The following is a 23,577-nucleotide window of genomic DNA, read 5'->3' as shown; positions in this document are numbered from 1 at the left end:
TGTTTTCTTTCATTACTATAAAATTTAGGAAGCAAAACACACGAGGAACGACGACGGGGCATGGCAATAGGCCAAGCGCAATCCTGTGCTCCCCGAGGCCCGAGCCCGCAATAGGCCAATATGTTTCCCCGATATTTGCCGGTATTGTAACTCTACATTTAACGGCTAATGCAATACACTTCGATAAAATGAGAGAATACAAGAAATAAGTATATAAACAGCTAATGCAATACACTTCGATAAAATGGTGGTTGTCCACTCACGATTTGTCCAACCTACCCAATTAAGAATATGAGTACGTATTATTTTCTTGCACTGCACCATTTGGCTGAACAGAGCTTTGTTAACCTCGAGATATTTTTATACGAGTAAACATAAACATTAAGTTTTAGTTACGTAGCTCGAGCTAAAAGATTGAAGACCCCTTCGGCCCTATTAAGCAAGCAAATGAAAGCTTATTATATACTCCCTAGTTTTATAAGCTTACCAATGTGCTCCTTCCGTTCCATAATACTCTCTCTGTCTCATATTAAGTGACTCAAATTTGATTAATGTCAAAAATATTAACATCTGCTATTCCAAATGAATGCACCATGCAAATATATTTCATGATAGATTTAGCGACCAAGAATTGAAAATTTAAATGTTGTTAGATTTTTCTACAAACTTGGTCAAACTTGTAAGTTTAACAATCAAGATTTGGAACTTTAAATGTTGTTAGACTTTGACAAAGCTTACTCGCGACCATTGGACTCCTTTAGTTACCTAGCAGCCATAATTCTATATTTATTATTACTATAGACTAGAGTAATTCATAATTTCTCTTTATTTTCCTCCTCGTTGCCATCTTCCTAGCCTGGGACTATCGAAGCTTTTGAACCAACTCAACATCAAGCATCAGACTGTACATAAGAGTGTTCCAGACTTCCAGCATATGCAGATTCTTTCCTCTTCCTGATGTTGGGTGCTACAACTTCCTTCTTCATTGTGGGGTGATGGTTATACAGTGCCTCCCATCTTCACGTTCTAATCTATTTCTTTATAAAGGAAGCAGCTCGTATTCATCACGAATCCTCCTCAAGTTCCATGTAAGTCTAAACCTACTACACAGGGAAATTGGTCATATTTACTAATGATAGAATCATGGGTAGCAACAACAGGGGCATTTGGAGCTCATTTCATGATATACAGATTTACATGTAACATTGCCTCCGTTAACATTACTTGTATGCAGTTTCACATGCTCGGCCGCTGGTGCTTCTACAGCAATGGTAAGAGTCCACTCCGATTTCTTGGTCAGAAACCTCAAGGGACCTCGCCTTGGCCTGATTTGGCTACCTCTCAGATCAGAACAATGGTTAGCTGGTGGTTCTTGTAAGCACCAAGTTCAGGCACCATGTGTCATCAGCGACTGATATTTTGCGTAATCTATCCCATTCAACCTAACACAGCATAAGACCTGCTCAGGCAATTCTTCAGGTTTATTTCCCTGCAGAGTAAGAAGCAAGCACAGTAAGTGACCTATCGTGCATAGCAAACTACCAAAGTAAATTAGCCGGTCATTGTTACAACATACCTGAATGGTTAGACCAACATCTAGCATGCATATTTTTAGCCTGTCAAGAAATGTTTCAAAACCTTTCCTTGAGATGTACCCAAATCTATGCATATCAATGTCAACCTCAAAGTAGTTATCACCCTGCACAGAAACACAAGATGCTCTAACACTCGTTCTACAACATAGTATTCCATAACATTTCTAAGAGTAGGCACAACTAACCAGGAAAAATTGATGCTGGGGTCTAGAAAGCACAGGCTTCTCATTGTATGCATTCATCAGCTTCCTCTCTGCTGCACTTAAAGGAAGGTCTTCCAGATTAGCCACCCGCCCAAGTATCTTCAGCCGTTCTCGAAATGGTATAGTTGTTTCCATTGGAAATGCTTTAATCTTTTCCACATCATCATCAACCAACCTCTGTTTGCCAAGTCAAAGGAAAACAGTCACACTGTTGTTGACTTCTAACTGTAATTACTAATAACTCCCTCCGATCCATAATAAGTGTCTCAGATTTAGTACAAAGTTAGTACAAAGTTGTACTAAACCTGAGACAATTATTATGGATCAGAGAGAGTAGTATAAAGCAGAAGGACTAAATACAGATCAAAGAAAAGGGGCCTGTTAAAATGCCAAAGGTGGCCATTGACAGATCATGAATCACAAACCATGCAGCATTTAGAGTAAATCAGTAGAATTTTTTTATAACCCCCTTTTCTGAAACAACATTTTGACCCTGTAACCAAAACTGTGCACCATCCGTCAGTAATGAATGAAAATGTGGAGTACACCATTTTAGTTTTTATCTAGGTCAACCATAGAGTTCAATATGCCAAAGAGTTGGCCCTACAACCCACCACTTGCAAGAAAATGTATAGCATGAAGTTTGGCTCCACGACATAAAACCGTCTTTCAGTTATCACAGAGCCAGTATTCCCCTTTAAATCTAAGGAAATATTGTTCAGACACTTAAAAATCTACTAACCAAATTACATCTATACTGTAGTTGTATATTGCCCAAACGATATATAAATTATTATTTTTGCTTTTGTTAAAAAAAAATTGGTTTCAAACAACCAGAGAAGCTTGGCAATGGGCACTGTATAAAATTTTCACCACCCACACGAATAATTAGAAAATGGCCATTCTCAACACAAGGATATGTTTTCCAAACAAACAGCATTTGTAAAGGTATATAGCATCAGCACTAGGATTATCATTACGTATATTTACTTAAGACTACACAGAACGTTAATAGTCAGTGAAACTGCAAAAGAGATGTGAGAACCATCAAAATTCTTACTCTAATATTCTCAATGAACAATGGCGGAAGCTCTTTTGAGTAACCTTCAGAAAGCCGAAAATACAAAACAAAGCTCATCCCTTCCCCATCAGTTTCATTCTGAAAGAGTGAAGCAGGATATAGTGGAACCTGAGAAAAACGCATAAAGACTTGTCATTGTCAGTTTGTCACCACTGATTAAAGAATAACAAGAGCAAAGAATGTTTGAAGAAGAAGAAAAAACAGTAGTTAAGCCAAAATTCATTTTTATCTTAATTGCACAATAGTGGAAATTTGCTGAACTACTGCAAGGCAATTCTGGCGAAGTTTATCCCTACACACAGTTGGTCAGAGGCTCTACCATGCCACATTCATAGCAGTGTGCTAGTGTTTCTATGAGGACTGGGTGATAGCCCAGCTTTAGTAGCACACTGACGTCTCCTAGGCAGCCTGGTTTGATTCCTGTGTGGAGAACCAAACCTAGTTGATTTCTTTCATGGGACGAATAGACCTTGTCCCCCGTAATCTCATTGCTTTCTTCTCAAGACAATGCCGCCGGAGCTCCTTCTCCTATTGGTATCTTTGTCTTACAGTAGTGTCCTTATCTCAAAATATTTGTAGTGAACATATTGTATCAAATAGTACTCATCTAGGGGTTGTATAAGCAACTGAAAACTCGGCCTAGCTCCGTGGGGCAGGATAGTGGATGCTCACGCCCATTGACAACCAACCAGTTCAAATCCTCTTCAACTTGAATTTGATCTTTTTTCTTATTCCACTTAATTAGGTATCTAGCCTACCCCAACTTGCTTGGGACAAAAGGCTTAGTTGTTGTTTTTGTTCACTCAATGTACAAGCAATTGGTATTGTGGTAACCACTAATCAGCAAAAAAAAACATGTCATCATTTCAAATACTACTACTATTTTATTATGTAAAATTTCACATCGTATTAAAAGCATAATAACAGCTACCACAAATATGACTGAAAGCACATATACACACAGTTTACACAAAATTAACCTAAACAAACAAGAGTTTTCACGTGTAATGATTACACAAACTGAGCATCACTAAAAAGGAATTGTATGCAGAACCTTCATCCTGAACCGGTGTATCAACAATGTTGTTACTTAAGGCTAAATTTTGATAAATGCATAACCACTTGGCACAATTATAACACACCTGTACATTGACCACCAAAAGAGGTGGGAGCTTGCTGGAGATTTGAGTATCAGGAAGTTTAACAAATCGAGATATATGATTGAGTTTTTGTGGCGATAAGTATACATCAACTCCAAATGGATAGTATGCTGCACAATTTTGAGCAAGCTCTTTCTTTTTATCCCTGTAGAAGTTTAATTCGACAAATTATCAGTTGCTATCCAAAAGAAACCAACCTTCTCAAATAAATGTGCACGTCAGAACATGAACTGGTGCTAGTATGTATAAAAAGAATCAACAAATGATGTTTACCTAATATAGTTAGATCCTCGGACTCGGAATGTACCAGGATCAACATGAGACCAGCTATTCAGAACTTTCTTTTCCAGCAAACATAACTGTACCTGAGAACCTGCTAGGGGCCTTTCAAGAAAATCCTTTGTAGACACTGCACAAAATACAGATGTTGCCTTATAATTTGATAATGCCATATATTCAGGATTGCCCTATCCCATGTGTAAACCAACATCTTCAGACAATCGAGGTACACTAACATGTGAATGTTTCCAGATAAAATAGTGATTCAGTGCCTAGATCTAAAAGTTATTACTGTGCACACAGCGGACAGAACTTGAATCGTCATATCAGAAATCAACATGGTCCTTATGTTTGGGATCTATCTCACATCCAATTGATCCATGGGTCGATCGTCACAAGTATAGAAGAGAAAAAAATAATCATAAAAGATGAAGATGCAAATCAATTTGTGCTAGAAAAGCAACAGCTGAAAATCAACAGTGCAATCAGAGTCCAACTTCAATTTACTTGATGCAAACCGTACCAATGTCCATCCTCAGGAAAGTTATCTTTAACCGCAACTGTGATTGTTTTTCATAGCAAAATCTAGCATGATATTTCCCAAAAAACTAGAAGCACTAAATTGAAGATACAAAAAAACATTCCTCATGTCAGGAAAAAGAAGATGATAAATTTAGAAAATCATCTGTCTGCAGAAGTTCAGAGAAACAGCGTCACTACTCCCTAGCTGGAGGCTTCACTTCTTATACAACCTGTTAGCTTTCTTCTTTTGTGTTTCTTAAATAGTCATCATATGGGCCCAAAGATTCACTATAAATAAATTATGTAAGGGAGAACACATGTACTTAAGCATGAGTCATCCCATCAAACAATATGGGGAAGTTTCGAGTGCAATTTTTTTTCTGAGCACAGTAACGTGGAAGGTTATTGCATGTTATGGAAGAAGTTGGTACAGACTGTAATTCAGCTTTGAGAAAACCAGTGTAACCAACGGTGGATGAAGAAACGCTTACATAGTGTGGATGGCGGGTGGGCTTCCCCAGACTTCTTCTTGAATGAGAGCTTCAACGAGGGCATCTTCATGGAATGAGTGGGGCTTGTGGAAAGAGCTCGCTTCTTCTCGTTTACACCAACAGCAGAGGCCATACAGGGTAAACAGTTGTTTGGCAGAAGACCACAATCGTCCAGTATCCTTCCTCCACCATTCGGGCTATCGTCGCCTGAAACACTCACCACATCCTCATGGCTAACAGAGGACCTCACACCATTCTCCGAATTCCCTTTTGGCAGCTCACTGGACCTTGGCTTCCTATGGTGGTTATCAGCAGGGTGTGTAGCTCCATTGAAGCTCCCGCCATTGAAATCCCTCATACTCAATGCTGCTTCGTTCTCGAAGCCATTCAATGAAAAGGCATCTGCAGAGTCAACAAGAGCTCAAAAGGTTAAACGGGCTCCAAATCATGGCATAGGGGCGCTAGCCTACTAGAGCTACTGCATTGCACATGTTACCATCTTGCACGCTGTGGAAATCGTCCTCCCCATCTGATTCACTAATCGCGAACGAGTCGTACCAGGCCTCCTCCAAGCTCCCAGTCACTGCAGGCAAAAAGTTCCGAACATTACGTCAGGTGTCAAATTCGGACCAGCGAGTACAATGCCACGAATCGCCATTCATTGGCGCAATAAACTGGCATGTACTCCCCAAAATACTGATTACAACGCCCACTGATCCCACTCTATGGACCAAGGTAAAATCCAACGAAGCGGTTAATTATAAAAAAAAATCACCCGCTGTTGCTAGATGCGCACGATCCCCAGATGCAGTAATTTAATCCCCAAGGACGCAGAATCTCACAACCCACATGGTCCCCCGAGATCAAATCGATTCCCCAAACAAGCACAGGCAAAAAAAGGGATTGTAGAAAGCAGCCCATCGACCCACCCACCTTGGAACGCCGGGTTGCTGTACGTCCGGCAATCGCCGGAGGCCGAGGCGGCGGCCGCCGACGGCGAGACCGAGCCCTCGGCCTCCTGGATGGTCTCCATCGACGCGGCGCGCGAGGGCGCCGTCCTGCGGCCCTTCCCCCGGCGCCGCCTCCGCCGCGCGCCGCCAGCCCGGGCCGCGTCGCCGGAGCGCGGCGTGTTGGGCTTGCCCACGCAGGCGCTGGGCCGGGAGACGCACGCGCCCATGCCCGCCGGCCCCCCGAGGAAGACGGGGTTGCCTCCCCCGTTCGCAGCGGGCGGGGCGGGGCGGCCGAGATCGGCGCGTGGGGCGGTGCGCACGGCGCCTCGTCGCTTGGGGGGGAGATGCGATTGCGCGAGGAGAGATTTTTTCTTCTTCTTATTTTTAGAGGGCCGCGCAAGCGCAAACTCTGTGGCTGTGGAAGGGCAGGAGGAGGAGGAGGAGGTGGAGGCGGAGGAAGAGGAAGGTGGCTCCGTGGCGTGGCTGGCTGCGGCGCCTGCCTGCGTGCGTTCGCTTCGCTATGGAGAAGGAAGGAAGGAAGGAGCCCGGGGGCCCTTCTTCTCTTCCCACACGAGTGCGTGGGATGGTCTCCCTCCCGTTGCTCCTGGACGCGGTCCACGGTAGGCGCACGGTCTCCTTTTGTTCCTGCCTTCGTCTTTCTGGTGGGTGGGGCCCGTCAGTTTCTGGTGGGAGTTGGGCAGGACGCGAGACCTGTGATATGTGTAGGTGAGATTAGCATTGACGCGATTCGGGGCCGGTGCCATGCCGTTTACTACCGCGGTGCTTGTCAAAACTCTTTCCATTTTTGCTGCAATTTTTCACCTAGTAGTTAAACTCCTTCCATTTTTTCTAGAGAAAAGAAATTTGGGGTGTATCAGCTTGGTGTACTACCGAGACTTTGTGTCCAAAACTCTCGGTTAGAATAAAATGGAGGTGTATCAGCGGTGCTTGATGTTTGCATTCATAATTTGCCGATTGGAATAAAATGGAGGTGCACGTTTGTGTACGGGGAACCGAGTAAACAGTTGAGGCACTGCATGTGAGAGTTGATACGCAGGATCAGACCCATGCCCGATGGCCTTGGTTAATGGCGGGGGATTTTAATGAAACACTGTGGCAGAATGAACACTACCCAAGACGAAGAAGAAGCGAGAAACAAATGGCTGAGTTCTGGGATGTGCTCCCAGAGTGTAACCTGCATGACCTGGGGTTCTCTGGAATCCCTTGGACGTTCGATAATAAGCAGCTGGGTCTGCAGAACGTTAGGGTGAGGCTCGATAGGGCCGTTGCCTTGCCCGACTGGTCTGAGATCTTCCCTGATTCTTATCGTCACAAGCCCCGCTCCAAGTAGCTGCCCCCCGAGGGAAATGCAAGAGGTATGAAGAGTTCTGGGAACGAGATAGCGGCCTCCCGTAGCGAATCACTGAAGCTTGGGGAGCTGGGCCGAGTGGGGGTGACCTGGGCCAGATCTCGGAGAAGCTTGCCTCAGTCATGGGCTCTCTCCAAGGGTCGAGCAAGAGGTCTTTTGGACGGATCGACAGAGAAATTGCAAAATTGAAAAAGAAGCTCGCATCGATGGCACATCTGAGAGACCCGAGATCGCAACGGCTGCAGCATGACATCAGAGTTAAGATTGATGAGCTGCTTGAGATGGAGGAGGTTTTCTGGAACCAGAGATCTAGGGTGGGATGGATTAAGGCGGGTGACAGAAACACAAGCTTCTTTCACAGGAAAGCCACGTGGCGAGCAAAAAAGAATAAGATTTCCTTGGTCCAGTGGGATGATGGTTCTGAAACTTCACAGACCGAGGTGATGCACAATCTGGCAACAAGTTTCTTCCAGGACCTGTACACTGCCGACACCTCAATTGCTCCAGAACAGGTGCTCGACATGTTGCATGAAAGGGTGGATGCAGATATGAATGAACAACTCTATGGGGACTTCTCTGATGAAGAAATAAGCAATGCCCTGTTCCAAATTGGACCAAGCAAAGCTCCGGGGCCGGACGGTTTCCCGGCTCGCTTCTTCCAAAGGAATTGGCTTCTGCTAAAGAAAGACGTCACCGAGGCTGTTAAGAGGTTTTTTCGGGAGGGGAAGATGCCGGTGGGTGTGAATAGTACATCGATTGTGCTTATTCCGAAAATAAAAAACCCGAAGAGATTGAAGGATTTCAAGCCGATTAGCTTGTGCAACGTCATCTATAAGGTGATTGCAAAGTGCCTTGTCAACCGGTTTCGGCCTCTCCTCCAGCATCTGATTTCACCGGTGCAGAGTGCCTTTATTCCCAGGAGGATGATCACCGACAATGCGTTGATCGCGTTTGAATGCATCTTTGCCGTTCAAAAGAAAGATACGAAAGGGAAATTCTGCGCGTACAGGCTGGATTTGACCAAAGCCTATGATAGTGTGGATTGGAACTTTCTTAGAGGGGCACTCCAAAAACTGGGTTTCCACGCCAAATGGACCAACTGGATTATGGAGTGTGTCACGTCCGTCTCCTATTCTGTTCGTTTCAACGGTGACCTTCTGAATCAATTCACTCCGACCCGAGGGCTTCGCCAGGGGGATCCCCTGTCACCTTACTTGTTCCTAATTGTGGCGGAAGGGCTGAGCGCTTGTATCCAAAATAAAATTGCAGATAACTCGCTCAAGGATTTGAGGATCACTAGGAATGCACCAGGTATTTCGCACCTGCTGTTCGCCGACGATAGCCTCCTTTTCTTCAAGGCCATGGCTGACCAAGCACGGGTGGTTAAGGAGATCCTCTCAAGATATGAAAGAGATACATGACAGTTGCTTAGCCCACAAAAATGTTCCCTGCTTCTGGGTGGTGTTGTTACAACGATTGATGGAGCACGGGTGGCTGCCATCCTGAACGTCGATAATGTTGGCCTTGAGGAGAAGTATCTTGGACTCCCTATTCTTGAGGGTCGGATGAAGGATGGGAAATTCCAAGCAACAAAAGACAGAGTGACTAAAAGGCTTAATGACTGGACAGAGAAATACCTCTCAGCGGCGGGAAAGGAAGTTCTTATCAAATCAGTTATACAAGCTATACCAACCTATAGTATGAGTGTTTTCAAATTATCCGCTTCATTGTCTGAGGATCTAATGCAGCTTGCGAGAAATTTTTGGTGGGGCGATGAGGAGAACAGGAAGAAGGTTCATTGGTTGGTTTGGGATAAGTTGTTGCGGCCAAAAAACCAGGGGGGAATGGGCTTCAGGGACCTCAGGGTTTTTTATCAGGCGCTGCTGGCTAAACAGGCCTGGCGAATCATCACAAATCCTGAGAGCCTCTGTGCTCAGATTCTGAAGGCAAAATACTTCCCTAATGGACATCTCCTTGATACGGCTTTCATCCAGCACGCCTCACCAAGTTGGTAGGGCATCATGAATGGGCTTGATCTGCTGAAAAAGGGAGCGATCTGGAGAATTGGAGATGGAACTAAGGTGCGGCTCTGGAGAGATAATTGGCTCCCAAAAGGAAATCTAAAGGCGACGGGCAGAACCGGTAGAAATAGATTTAGATGGGTCTCGGATCTCATTAGGACTGATTGTCTCGCGTGGGACGAACAAAAAGTGCGAGACACCCTGCTCCCTTTCGATGCAAACACGGTGCCTAGTATCCCTTTGATCTCGCGCAACACTGAAGATTTTGTGGCCTGGCATTATGAGAAGACGGGGATTTTTACAGTGAGTAGTGCGTACAGATTGGGGTTAGCACTCAAGAATGATGAGGAGAACTCGGGCCAGGGAAGCGCCATGCACAATGGCGATCGGGCCTTGTGGGAGATGCTCTGGAAAATCCCTGTCCCCTCGAAAGTTAGGGTGTTCGCCTGGAAGCTTGGAACAGAATCCCTTGCGGTGCAAACCAATCGCCACAAACGAGATGTTAGAATCACACTGCTGTGCAGGATTTGTGGTGATGAAGAGGAGAATGGATACCATGCCGTCATGAATTGCACCAAGGCACATGCACTCCGCCTTGAGATGAGGAATGTCTGGCACATCCCTGCGGAAGAGAAGCTCACAAACATTGGCCTGGACTGGGTTATTGTTCAGCTCAGTCAGATGTCCAAGATCCAGAGAGCGTGTATGCTGTTTATTTGGTGGCGGGCCCCGCACCTCCGAAATGATATCGTGTTCAAAAAAGGGGAAGGCACCATTACTCAGTCGGTGGGCTTCCTTCAGAGCTACCTTCAGACGCAGCTAATGGACGAAAGGTGTGCACGTGTGGATGACAGAAAGGGGAAGAGGGTGGTTGATGAGATCCCGGCAACCCAGCTGAACGAAACCGAAGATCCTCCCAATCGTTTCCAATGGGAAAGGCCGGAAACCGGCTGTCAGAAGCTGAATGTCGACGCAAGTTTTAATGCTGATACTGGGCAGGCGGCCTGGGGGTGCATCCTCCGAAATCATTTGGGACAGATCGAGATGTCGGCCTGGGGGGAACTATCTCGAGTTCCTAATGCGGGCGTGGCTGAGGCGCTGGCGTGTTTTCACGGTCTCACGGCCGCCTCTCGAGTCACCGCTTCCCCTATTGTCCTGGCCACTGACTGCTTGCAGCTGGTTCCCGCCCTTTCGAAGGAGGAGCCAAATCGATCCGATATTGCGATGATTGTCAGAGAAGTTAAGCTCCAGTTTGATAAGTTTCCCCATTGGGCGGTCAGGAAAGAACCGCGTCAGGCGAATGCTGCGGCGCACGAACTTGCTAGACTTAGTTGGTGGGTCTTGCAGGCGACTGTGTTTTGGGGTCAGCCCCTAGAATTGTTTTAGACGTCTCTGTAAAGGATTTTATGACTGTTCCCGTTGATTAATGAAAGCCCTGTTTTTTTAAAAAAAAAACTCTCGGTTAGATCTGTCCTTATGGACTGCACAATGGTGGCGAGAGGAAAAGTAATGTGAGTACTACTTTCACGCATTGACCATTGACTGGACTGGATCAGCGGATTTGGGAGATGGAACGTCCCAGCCCCGTATCGTCAGAACAACTCCATGTAGTAGTAGCATCCAGTGCACGTGCATCATGGGGGTTTCCGGTCCAACATATCATCATGCGTTCACGGCGTCAACATAGTACGGAGGGAGATGTGATGCTACGGTCAGGTTCAGTGTTGTTCTCTGTGTATGTGTATGCTTTCCTTTCTGTTGAACACAAAAAGTGAGAGAAATGTTTTTCCCTAGTTAAACGTTTGATGTAAAATCTCCTCCCTTGCTCAACCGAAAATAAAATAAAGAAATAGCTCGAGTAATGATCGGATGGACGATAGTACGAGTAGAACTGTAGAGATGAAATGGCGAAAAAGATGCTGAACAATTAAAGCTACGAAGTGACACATGCGTCTCGCTTAATTAAGTGTTTCCTCGCTCCGAAGGCTGTCCCCCTTCGGGACCTCCTTTCTGGTGTACGTGGACGCTGTCCACGGTGGGCGGCGCCGTCGCCGGACGTCACCGCTTTGCCTGGAAGAGCCCGACGGCACAGCTGCGTACGTCACCGTTTCTTTTCCAGGACGTACAGTGAGTGCCAGCTTTGACCTTTTCCATACGCCCTCGATCCACTAAACTACTGTATTCCCATTTTATTTATATATTTCCAGAGTTCCAAGCATGATTACCTGACATGTTGCAGATACTTTATTGTTTTCGAGCCGCCTATTTTTGAACTGCTGCTGTCAAAATAGTTGCGCTAGCTGTAGATAGAACAAACCAAAGCAAACCAAAGCGGAGACGTCCACGTCATTTTGGCAGTCAGTATCGCCGTATCGGCACTGCCAGATCTCATACTATTAGCTCCGTGGCATGATGTAGTAATCCACAGTATAGGTGTGTTTTAGCAGGATAAGAATGTGACATCAGCATCTATTGGAACTTTGGAAGGCCAACGAACTCGTCGGACCTATATTGCCCACACACGCAAAATTCCAACACAGACGGGTGAGGATTTTTTTGGGGTTCCAGACTCCACAGCGCATCATGCCCTGGTCTGAATTGTTCGTTTTTGTACCTCCAGCTAGCTTTTAAGAAGCTTCCAACCTGGCTTGGTTAAGCGGAAATGCTCCCATTGAATTTCCAATTCAACATGCCTAGCTACGCGGAGGGACCCGACAGAATAAAGACAGGCGTAACCACTACTGTTTGTACACGCAAATTTCCTAAAAACAATGAACTATATACGGAGTAATATATACGTACTCAGGCGTCTGGAAATGCGAGTTGTTGATACACAAACAAACACGAGAGATCACGTGTTAGCGTTAATCATTACCCAGCCTCATCTCAATTGCTTTAGCCGACATCACAAAACCAGAAAGACGAGCACGCACAAGGAAAAGGTAAAGCGCGACCCGTCCTGACGGACAGGGACCTTTCACCTGTGTACCCGCGTATTCTATTCGACAAAAACTCTGCCATAAGCAAGTACAGTAAGTAACCCTGACCGACGATTCCACTGTGCCGCCTTGCTTGACAGTTGACACGAGCAGCAGCTGGTTAGCGGTAGAAAACCCGAGCAGTTCCCCAAAGATGGCTAGACAGAGTCCAGCTACGTGTCAAGTGGCTAGGCCCGTATACCGGCAGGTGGAATCTTCTCCTTCTTCCGGTCCGATCGAGCGATCCGAGGAGGGGCGATACGATACGATACGCCGCCCAAGTCAACCTGCGCGTGTGACCGTTTGGTTTGGGTTGGTGCGTGCACGGTTCCTGTTGCCCCTTCTTCTGGAAGCGAAGGGAACGTTTGGGCTTCGCTCTCGGGTCATCTCGTCGTAGCTCCTCCTCCCCCGCCTTGAGTTTTGAGTGTTGCTGGCAAGTCCTCGGTACTCTACGTAGGTGCTTCGACCTTTTGGAAAGGGAATGCACTGCTCTGCTGATATTTGTTTTGGTCGACTTGTAAAGCATCCGGTTCCATGAGGGGGGGAATAGAAACCACAATAGCTTGGTATATGGAACGCTAGTGTTCTTGTGGGTGCGCCGACAAAGCCATCTAGAAACATAGAGCTATGCTTGTTAGCAGAAGAGTAAACAAGCTCGTTGTGAAACAAAAGGGTCGATGCAGATGAAGGAGTAAAATTTTTTTGACGAAGAAACGAAGTAAAATTCAGGAGCTTGTTTGGTGGAGCATGTAGTACTGGTTCCGATTATAGCACGGAGGCGTCATATGCATGTATGATTGAGAGAAACTTTGGCAAGCGTGGAATGCATGAATCGCGCATCATATAGTTCCACACGGAACAATTCGGATGCGGTCGTGCGGAGCGGCGGAAAAACGCCCCGCGTTGCTATAAGGCATAAGCTAGACGCAACGTCGTATTGTGCTTGTCCTCCTGCTCGAAGCCTTAACATTAATTAACAAGCGCTACTATTCTTGACTCGATTTTGTTCAAATATGGAGGTATCTATTTTTAAAAGTCATCTATGTATATGTAATATTTCGACAATAATTTAAAACCGGAAAGAATATCATTCATTTTCTAGACGAGAAAATAAGTACTACTAGTACATCATTTCTTTTCGCGTCTCGACGTTTTTGTCTTCATTGTTCATGCCCAATTTTGCTTAGAATGATCACGTTAACGCTTGCGGATATTATATTTTACGAGTATAAACTAGAGATTGCATGCATAATTTCTGGTGAGAGTGTTGAAAATATCTCCCACGAAGTCGCTTTAAAAGTTACCTAGCTTTCATGGCTAATCTAACAATTGTCATTTTCCATCTAACTAGCCTAAAGAGCCTTTTATCAACTGATTGCCGAAGATAAAAAGTTGGACTCCACATACTTCTTGGAGATTCTTTATTAACAAAAGTTCCAAAAGAAGCAATTTCCTCAATGATCCCTATCTCTCTGAAAACAACGTGAGATCAGAATACAATACCAATATGGTTCTCTCTCCCGTGAGCCCAATGTGACTTTTCAATCTTATTACTTCTTGGCCTGGCTAAACATAAATACGCTTAACGATGAAGTTGGGAAAAAGAAAGCTACAACCGCATAAAGAAGAGATACTTTTTGTTTCTGCCAGCAACCAAAAAAAATGCTTCTAATATTTAGGCAAAGCGAACATCGATCAGTTGGCAAGTCGTTGTCTGAAGGAAAACCAAATGTTTCTCCCCCGTGCATGCACGCAGAGCACCCAAAGCTTCGTTCGGGTCCCGTTGGAGTTTGGAATCGGAGATGCTCTTTTTGGCTTCGTCTCATGAGCACTTCAGGGTTGGAACCACGTCCCTCTCACTCTCGGCATGGCCGTTCTGCCGGGCCTCGGAGTACGGTTCGTTCTCTCGCGAAGCCGAATTCGAATCCAACTTGCTGTTCTCATTTGTGTTAATTCCCTTTTTTTTTCTTTGTCAAAATTAAATATCGAAACGTGAGCGCTATTTTGTTAGAAACCAAGAAAGCAAGTTGAGGCATTAATCTCGGACTAGCATCTTATTGATGCACTTCATATTTTAAACGGAGTTCAGCCCGGATGCGTGGAAAAATGTACGACACAACATAATATCCGTTTTGTTTAATTATGACGGTACATTGGATATAAATTTATGTAGAGAGCTAAGAGAACGAGCTAAGGTGGGCCATCGAGAGAGGCCTAGCAGTAACTCCGAAGGGCAAATTATAACTGATGTGCTTGATCTAATGACTGGAGCAAAATGCTATGGCTTGTCATACTATGAGTAACATAGAGATCATGCTGTATGTAACTATGGTCATAGTGCATATAATCATAAGCATTGATATTATAGTGTATTCATTTATTGTTTTATAAGAGACATTATATCTTGAAAAATGTTATGTTACCGGTATCATACTATGATACTATTACTTTCTCTTTCTACATTTAATGATATGCACATCATCCAAGTGACTAGGTGGCAATGCATCATACTAGCTATATTACTTCCACTATGACTAGCCTAAAAGATGCGCGTTACATATTTAAGCACTAGATTAACAGGGTCACATATTGATCAATGGGACTGTGAGCAAGACCAGATAAATCCAATATTTGTAAGGAAGAGACTAATTGCTACGCTTGGGTGTGCTCGCACCTGGGGAGCTTCCCTCCCTGTCCACCAAGCCAGCGAGGGTGAGAACACAAGATTTTATTGATTCAACAAACTGAATCAAAACTGAAACGTACAAGGCCGATAAAACTTTAGATAAAATTTAAATTTATATAAGAGGTTCTTTGAAGTTAACATCTCTAACTTCACCATTTGTATCTTGATGCTTCTCTATGATGATGATGTTAAGAAAATATATGCACAAGTTAAACCAACCCCATAGTACTTGAAGAGCGACAAAACTTAGCTAGATGTCGCTCCAGTCTCTCCCTAAAAATGCATCCCCATCGTCTAGGCCAAGGGCCCCCTCCTCCTCCGCCTGCCGGTTTGGCGGGAGGGGGTGGGGACCCCAATTCTGCGTTGTGGCACAATAGTTAGGTTTCCTAGAATTAGGGTTTCGTTCCTAAGCAGTAACGCTATGGTGGATATGGCATGCATTGCGATAGAAAAATATCCCCTACTACTGATCCACCTTGTGGCGACGATGTCATCGGTGGCATAGAGGAGGGCGGGACATCGTCCCATTGCTTCTATTCAAGAGTAGTTTATTTGGTTTCGTGTTTGTGTTTTGTAGTTGCTCTTTGTGTCTTGGTGCTTCTTCTTCATTCAGCGAGGCTCTTCCAGCTTCGACCCCATCACAGAACTGATGAGGATAGGTGTCCTCAAATCTGTCTGGCTGGATCTGGGGTGGTCATCCAACTCTTTTCGTCGAGTTCTTCTCGGAGACAACGGTATGTTCTTCAGATCCTGTCACGCGACATCTTCTTACTCGGACCAACGATTCACTGAATGCTACATCAATAATGTTTTCATGTCTCTCACGTTATTCGAAGGTTTAGAGACAACAACGAGCATCGCTCACGGCGCGTTGCCTTTCAGTGCAGGAAGAAGACGGCATTGTTTTCCTACAAGGACTCATGTGTAATTTTCTTTTATGTCAAAGATGATCGTATACGAATTGATTGATTTCGGGTAGTAGACACTAGTCTGTGGTTTTCCTGCCTCCCCTAGCGCCGAATCCGTGGAGATTGAGACGGAAGATTCTTTTGCTGGTCGGGACTCGGGCGCATTGTTTTCCACAAGGAGGACTCATGTGTAATTTTCTTTTATAATAACCCAATTCTTAGTCGGCCCAAAGGCCTAAGCCAGGGAGTTCACGAGCTCGAAAACTGGGAGGGCCCAATAATTTCCTACACCAAGCCGACAAGCAGAAGCTCAACAAACCAGCCCATGGTTTTCTAAAAAAAAAACAGCCCATGGAGTTGGGTCAGGAATCGATCCAGGGCGAAATCCTCGAGGAAACCAGAAAGTTCGGAAAGCTCAACTGGAAACGGAAACACCCATCAGCGGCTCGGAACTTTCTCAAAAAAAAATAAAAAAAATCAGCGGCTCGGAAACCCAGGGCCGCCGCCGGCCGCTCGCAGTCGCACCCGAAGCTGCGAAACCCCCACAGGTCACAGCACACGACACGCGCAAGCAGGCAGGGCAGGGGCAGGGAGATGGTGGCGATCTCGATGTACCGCGGCAACCTCCACCGGGGCGCGGCCGACGCCGCTCGCCACTGGCCGGTACCCGCACCCACCCTCTCGGCGTCCCGGTTCCGCCGTCTCCTCCGCAGCCGCTCCCTCGCCGTCTCCCGCCTAGAAGGTGCCCGCAAGCTCGACTCCGGGAGCTCCTCCCCCAACTCGCGCCTGGATGAGGGCGCCCCGGAGCCCGTGGGACAGGCGGAAGAAGTAGACGGCGGACAGCAGCAGCAGGACGAGCGGCAGGAGGAGGAGGAGGAGGAGCAGGCGGAGGGGCATGATGTGCAGCAACAGCAGCAGCAGGAGCAGGCGGAGGGAGAGGGGCAGGATGAGCAGCAGCAGCAAGGGGAGCATGGGGGAGAAGAAGAGGAGGAGCAGGAGGAGGGGGCGGTGGAGGATGTGGAAATGGACGATGCTGGAGAGGTAGTCGCTGGAGGTGACCATGCTGGTGGCAATGGTGATCCTGAAGAAGGCCAAGGCGAAAGCGAAGGCTTCGACCCCAACGCGGAGGTGCCCAACTCGGAGGTGAGGCTTGTTAAAACTCTGGGCTCATGGTAGCTGCATGTTGATCTATGTGGACTTTTAACCGTGATCGTGTTAAGAATGACCCTAATTTAGGGACTCATGTAGATACTGAGATTGTCAAGAACCAGGCTTTGTAGAGCCAATAAACCCAAAGTGATGACTCGACTTTGGGGGAGGTTTAGGTCTTTGGAGGATTATGTCTCATCAGAGTCCTGTACGTAGATTTTTGGAATTGGTACTCTTTCCTGGTGACATGGTGGTTCTGTTTCAGAATCAAGATGTTTAGCAGTGTTGGAAATAGTTTTTTTTTTCTTTTCTCAAATGCGCATCAAAATGTGTATCATTTTCTGTTGGAAATAGGATGAAATTGTAGGTTGGACTGTTTGATTTGTAGCTTGGAATTCGTGAGGCATGAGTAGAATTGAATAACTATAATGCTGTTCACATGTTGGGGTACTGATGCTTGCAAGCTCCATGCATTATGTTCGCCATTTTACGAGCACCATTGATGTTTCTAGTCCTTTTTTTCCCGTCGATTGAGACCTTTTGAGTTTTATATCTATTTTAGGTGAGTTACCGTGATGGGGTTGAAGGAAAAAAGAGAGATTTGAGTGACAAGCTGGATACCCTAAATAAGAAAAAGCATGATCTTGTGCAGATGCTGAAGCAGGTATCATTTGTGCCAACTTTTTTTTCTTGTTATTTTGACTGCCATTGTTGTTGAAAACTAATTGGTATGTGCTGCATATCTGTTATGATATGTTAACTGAACCTTCAATGCTGGCTGATATCGGATATTACATAAATTTGTCCAGGTGATAATGTGGCTGGGTATATCTGATTTTATCATTGATCAAATAGCCATTTTAAAGCACACTGATTTGGATGAGACTCTTCCATTTAAAAATACCTGAATGCAAACATAGTCTACTTGAGCATGCAACTGATAAAAAAATAAAATAAAGTCCTAATCCACGTATGCATCAACTTAAGTACTTCGACAAATTTGGAGTGTACAAAGTTTGTCATTACGGTCAGGAAGAGTTCTGCAAGGTAATTCAAGTTGTGTATCCATACTGACTGAAAAAAGAAACTCCGGAACTCATCAAGCTTTCTCAATTCTGTTGATATGTGCAAGTTATACTATCTTGCACTTGTTATTCTTTTCCTCAGTATGTTATAATAACATTAATCGTGTCGCAGCATATGTGATGTCTCCCAATGCTACGAGGCATCATCATAATCATACAGTTAATTTGTCACCTCCTCACAGCTGGCCGTACTTAATTGGAGTAGTCTGTGGACATGTTTATTTTGGCCCGGTAGTCATTGTACTAAGTAAGATTAGTTTGGCTGTTTGAACAGGTTTTAAATGCCGAAGAAGAAATCAGAACTCGGAGCATGCAGGCCCCATTACGGGCTGCCATGCCTCAGCAGTCAGAAAATGCAGCTGATGGAAGTTCTGTTCCTAGACAGGCGCCCAGAATGACCGTTGATGTCAATTTTAGTGAATTTGCTGGAGAGTCAGATGCTGGTTCCAACCAGGGCACTCCTGGACGCCCCTTGCATCATGTTCACAGTATTTCTCCTTCAACAGCTTCTTTTGCTAGGTCGCCATTTAGTTCTCTCCACCACAATTCGGTAAGTTGTTGCAGTGGTCATATTTCGAGTTCATGTCGGCATTTGTCTGTTGGATGCTTTAGTGAAACAATTTTTGATAATAGCAAGAATTAAACTACACATGGTGCATCTAGCCACATCAGTACTCCCTCCGATCCATAAAAAGTGTCGTCCATTTTGTACTAAGTTAGTACAAATTTTGCACTAAGTGGGCGACACTTTTTGTGGATTGGAGGGAGTAACCATTTTGGTAATAATCCTGAATTTCGCAAAGTTCTTCATCTTGCCAGTGCATTATGTGTTTAAGATTTTCTTTGTCGGGGTTATGGTTTTGGCAAAACAAAGTACTTCTGTTCATTTTTGAACTAAAACCGCATGTGGTCTTTATAGGGCCACACTCCAAGAAGCCCGGCGACTTTCTCTACAGCAAGTCCATCTCGCTTTGCAGCTAGCGGGCATCAAGGGAATCCTTACAGTCATCCATCGGCATCATTACCAGGAAGTAACTTTGTAGCCTCGTCGCCATCCCCTGCCGCATCAGGTGGCTCTTCCTCCGTATTCAGGGACTATCGCCCACCCAATTCAACATAATCCCAAGCTCAGTGAAATTAGCACCCGTCTCAACCCAAAGGCAGTGTACAGGACCGTCACTATGAATTTTTCAATGCTGTTAATGCGCCTCTCCTAGGTATTCCTTATTGACAATATAATCAGAATGTGTCGAGCAACTGTGGGAGAATAAGATCATGTTGCAGCACCATTCCGTATTCAGGCCAGTGCTAATGGAAGGAATGGCATGTTCGTCATGTGTTGACTGTGGTTAGAATGTAATGTCACCCTAACTATTAAAGAACAACAGTACTTATTTATCTGATTTACGAGTCTTCGACATTGAAAAATTGGTTTATGCTATTCAGCATATAACTGATTATTTGTCATGGCAATACCGCAGAAAGAATGATCTGCAAGCCTGAAACCATACGGTTTTGTTTTTAATCTCTGCGCGTCAAATTGTATTCCTTGTGAGAATCTCAGGACCGATTCTGTGTAGATTTGTTCTCGTGTCTTGTCCTCATGAAGACTCGCTTATTATACGCAGGAAACTTGAGTGGAAACTTATAAAGGTCGAACAAAATAATGACAGACACCACACCAATTTACAGGTGCTATTGTACTGGATCAATATAACAATAGCACATTCATGAGATCGTTTGGCTCTCAAACAAATGTACAGCTCAGACCGCAGCATCAGTACTATAGAAGTCGTAGTCTCGTAGAGTGATACACCATGTCTAAAAAATGCCCTGTATTCTAAATTGTTCGTACTCATTCAATCCCTTCAGGAGGCGGAAGGCTGGAAACTACAGAAACAAGATATTATAAATTAGTCCAGTGACCGGAAATGAACTAAATCATTGAAAAAGTACATATGATAAAAAGAATGTACTCCCTCCTATCCATAAAAATGGTCACCCATTTTGTACTAAGTTAGTACAGTACAAATTTTATAGATCGGAGGGAGTAAATCTTTTGCACCAATAACGAACACAGATAAACAAAACACATGCTGCGTTCTGCGAGATACACTAACAAGCAATAAGATAAGAATACCAAAGGCCAACAACAGCTCTAATGGGCCATTGCTGGATTTTTATTTATTTCAGAGGTTCGAAATTTGTTGGCAAAGCGTCGGACCATTATCATTACTCTGCACATACTGTGCTCAATACCAGCATTTAGGTGATGGACAGAAACCTGTCAACCGAAGTAAGGAAGCTTGTTCAAATTATGACTCATTCTAAACAAGTTTTGGATAACATACTATAAACAAACTTATAATTTGTCCAAAAGAAGAGATGGCCAGTGTTACACTTGTTTTTTTTTTCCAGTACCAGTAGTATAACCCATGCTTAGTAAACTGAGACACTGAGCATAAGTAAGCCAGAATGTATAAAGGAGTATCATATACACAAGAACGAACCAGAAGAAAATGGAGTTGGTAAACAGAGAAGTCTACTGATAAGGCTGAACATTGATCAAATGGGGAAAAAATGCGTAAGTGAGATGGGCTTCCAAGAGGAAACCAGGCAAGCTGAATCTAGAAAGTCTGCAAGTTACGCTGTAGTCTGGAACAGCAAAAGCAAAACATATGGCTCTCTAATAAATCTTTAATCCAATTGAGTGTGTTCCTTTGTAGCCATAGCAACATCCATTACCAAAGAACTCCTAAACTATGCATGCCTCACAGAAGACGGTTTACCGATAAATATATAAGATCAAGAATGATTCAACATCTGCATGACTGTAATAAAAGGCAGAACATCGCAAATTAAGATTGTATGTTACCTCATGTGATATTGCCACAAAATTATAGACCTTCTCCATCCGCTAAAATTGGGCAAAGAAGTCCTGCAAGGTCCATAAAAATATTTAACAAACAAGCAAGTTAATGCAGTAGTCAGCTACAGCATGAAACTCTGGTACCATGAAAAAGACATATCCCTGATTACAACTGTGACATACAACCAACCACATTATCTACAAGCCATGTGCAAGCAAATAAAATAAAAATAGTGCAAACAAGTCAAATTCATGAAATAATATTTTAAAGTTGTAGCTCATTTCCCACCACTTATATCTTTAATCCTAATCATGAAATGATCTAGTGCCAAAACAACAGACAAGGTTTGATCAAACAGAAGGACAGACATTGACCAACCTCAAACTTTGGCGAAAGAGGTGAAAGAAAAAGGAAATCCTCCATAGTTTCATATTGCAATGACATTGCTCAGTATCATCACAAATATCATCATGTCATTCACATGTGTCCCTGAGCCCCACAAGATATTCTCATATAGAATGGTGTTTTCCAATTTCAGCAGCTCTGCGATAGTACCAAGCTAATTTGTATATCACTAATGTTAGCCAGTAAAACCACTGAGTATACATTGTTGAAGAATGGGACAACGCCACGAGCCCATGAACAAAAGGCGACATACAAATGGCTACCGGCTTATCGCAGTTCGCTGATATCTCTAGCAGACTAGCAGTAACACTAACCCATTACCCGAGATAACATCTCTATTTATGACCGCATTAAATAACTTCCAGATGATGCAATTGCAATCACACACCCTAATTTACGAATAATTATGTCCCATCACATCTTTTGTTTTCCATGTAAATTTCAACATAGGAAGCAACTATCAGCTTGTTTTCCCTTTAGCATTAAGCAATATCCATATACCTCAGAAATCTACAAGGAGTAAGGTTCTAGAAAGAGCACAAGTCGCCCACGATACTAATACTCGAATCCATAGCTCAACTTATGATATAACCCGCACTAAATTTGCCAACAAAGTTAGTATCAAATAGACCGAACACAAGAGGGGATCGAACTCAAACAGGCCAGACCGGCGCGGAATCCATCAGACCTGGAACCATGTCGCGGCGGTGGCGAGCGCAGACGAGAGGCGGCACCTCTTGGAGGAGTCGCACGTGTGGACGGATTGGAACTCGCTGGCGGGAAGCTTGCGGGTGATCCAGCCGATGTCGAGGTAGACGAAGCGCGGGGGAGGGGGCAGGTCGACCTTGACGCGGATGACGTTGAACCAGACGAGGAAGCGGCGGACCTGGATGCCCGATAGGCCGGTCAGGGAGCCGTAGCGGAGGACGCCCGTGACGCGGGCCTCGAAGTAGGTGAGATACTCGAAGTGGGCGTAGCAGGGACCCGCGAGGTCGACGGTGAGGCTGCCGTTGTCGGCGAGCGAGAAGGAGGTGACGGTGGAGGGGAAGACGCCCGCGGGGAGGCCGTAGAGCGGGAGGAGCTCGTAGAGCGTCTCGTTCTTTTGCGGCGGCGGAGGCGGAGGCGGCGACGGCAGCGGCGGTGACAGCGGCGGCGGCGCAGGAGATGGGATCGGGGGCTCCGCCACCGCCGCCGCCACGCCGGCGAGCAGGATGAGGAGGAGAGGAAGGGGCGGCATTTGGGGGGAGAGGGAAGCAGTAACACGTTTTTTTTTTCTCTCGTTCGCTCCCTAGGTGGGGGCAACGTGACGGCAAAGCCTAGCTGATGACCACGGCGGACGGGTTTGGGTTTTATGGAGGTCTTGGCCTCCGGTCAACTTTGTTTTGCTTCCCAATTAGAAGTACGGTCAAGCACTCCAAGCCGGGAAACACCTTGAGGCAACAAAATTCAAGATCGGATCATGGATTTTATTTTTGAAAATGATAAGACTCATCTTGCATCAAAGATTCTCCTGCAGAAAAGGACACATAAAACAGAAAATACACAGATGTCTTCGGAGGCATGTGTCCCTGCCAAACGCAGCGAGGAAGACGTCGTATATGAGACCACGCCATTGAGGAAGTGACTGATTGTCATATTGTCAGTGACAATTAGGTAATAGGCATGCTATGTCTAACAAAATTGCCGAGATCTTAGAACCAAAATGGCATTGCATGTCTTAGTAGTAGGAGAGAATTGACATGGTACCACTATGAAGAACTTAAAGTTTCAAAATACCACTCAAATAACTAGTCTTGCCAAAATATCACTGCAAATTGATTTTTCA

At 44.9% G+C, this 23,577-nt stretch overlaps 3 protein-coding genes across 3 annotated transcripts; 1 reads left to right on the top strand and 2 right to left on the bottom strand.

Annotated features, from left to right (window-relative positions):
- Positions 1-917: 917 nt before the first annotated feature.
- On the bottom strand, positions 918-6,845 carry LOC100826717. The gene is made up of 9 exons (XM_003561017.4): positions 6,265-6,845; positions 5,828-5,914; positions 5,332-5,733; positions 4,313-4,448; positions 4,022-4,184; positions 2,859-2,987; positions 1,781-1,975; positions 1,577-1,699; positions 918-1,489 (listed from the first exon to the last, which is right to left on the bottom strand). The coding sequence occupies exons 1-9, from the start codon at positions 6,506-6,508 to the stop codon at positions 1,388-1,390; spliced, it is 1,581 nt and encodes a 526-aa protein (XP_003561065.1). The 5' UTR covers positions 6,509-6,845; the 3' UTR covers positions 918-1,387.
- Positions 6,846-16,695: 9,850 nt separating this feature from the next.
- On the top strand, positions 16,696-19,905 carry LOC100824252 (neurofilament medium polypeptide). Its single transcript, XM_010233033.3, has 4 exons — positions 16,696-17,386; positions 17,955-18,056; positions 18,752-19,027; positions 19,397-19,905. Exons 1-4 carry the CDS (start codon positions 16,838-16,840, stop codon positions 19,595-19,597), a joined length of 1,128 nt encoding a protein of 375 aa, XP_010231335.1. The 5' UTR covers positions 16,696-16,837; the 3' UTR covers positions 19,598-19,905.
- A 193-nt stretch (positions 19,906-20,098) lies between these two features.
- LOC100845944 lies at positions 20,099-23,088 on the bottom strand. Its single transcript, XM_010233030.3, has 3 exons — positions 22,441-23,088; positions 21,353-21,415; positions 20,099-20,367 (listed from the first exon to the last, which is right to left on the bottom strand). Exons 1-2 carry the CDS (start codon positions 22,987-22,989, stop codon positions 21,395-21,397), a joined length of 570 nt encoding a protein of 189 aa, XP_010231332.1. The 5' UTR covers positions 22,990-23,088; the 3' UTR covers positions 20,099-20,367; positions 21,353-21,394.
- Positions 23,089-23,577: the final 489 nt, after the last annotated feature.

This window comes from Brachypodium distachyon, chromosome 1 (genome assembly GCF_000005505.3).
Source record: "Brachypodium distachyon strain Bd21 chromosome 1, Brachypodium_distachyon_v3.0, whole genome shotgun sequence".
NCBI lineage: Eukaryota > Viridiplantae > Streptophyta > Magnoliopsida > Poales > Poaceae > Brachypodium > Brachypodium distachyon.
Note: the sequence above shows the minus strand (reverse complement) of the source record. Positions and strands in the feature narration are given on the sequence as shown.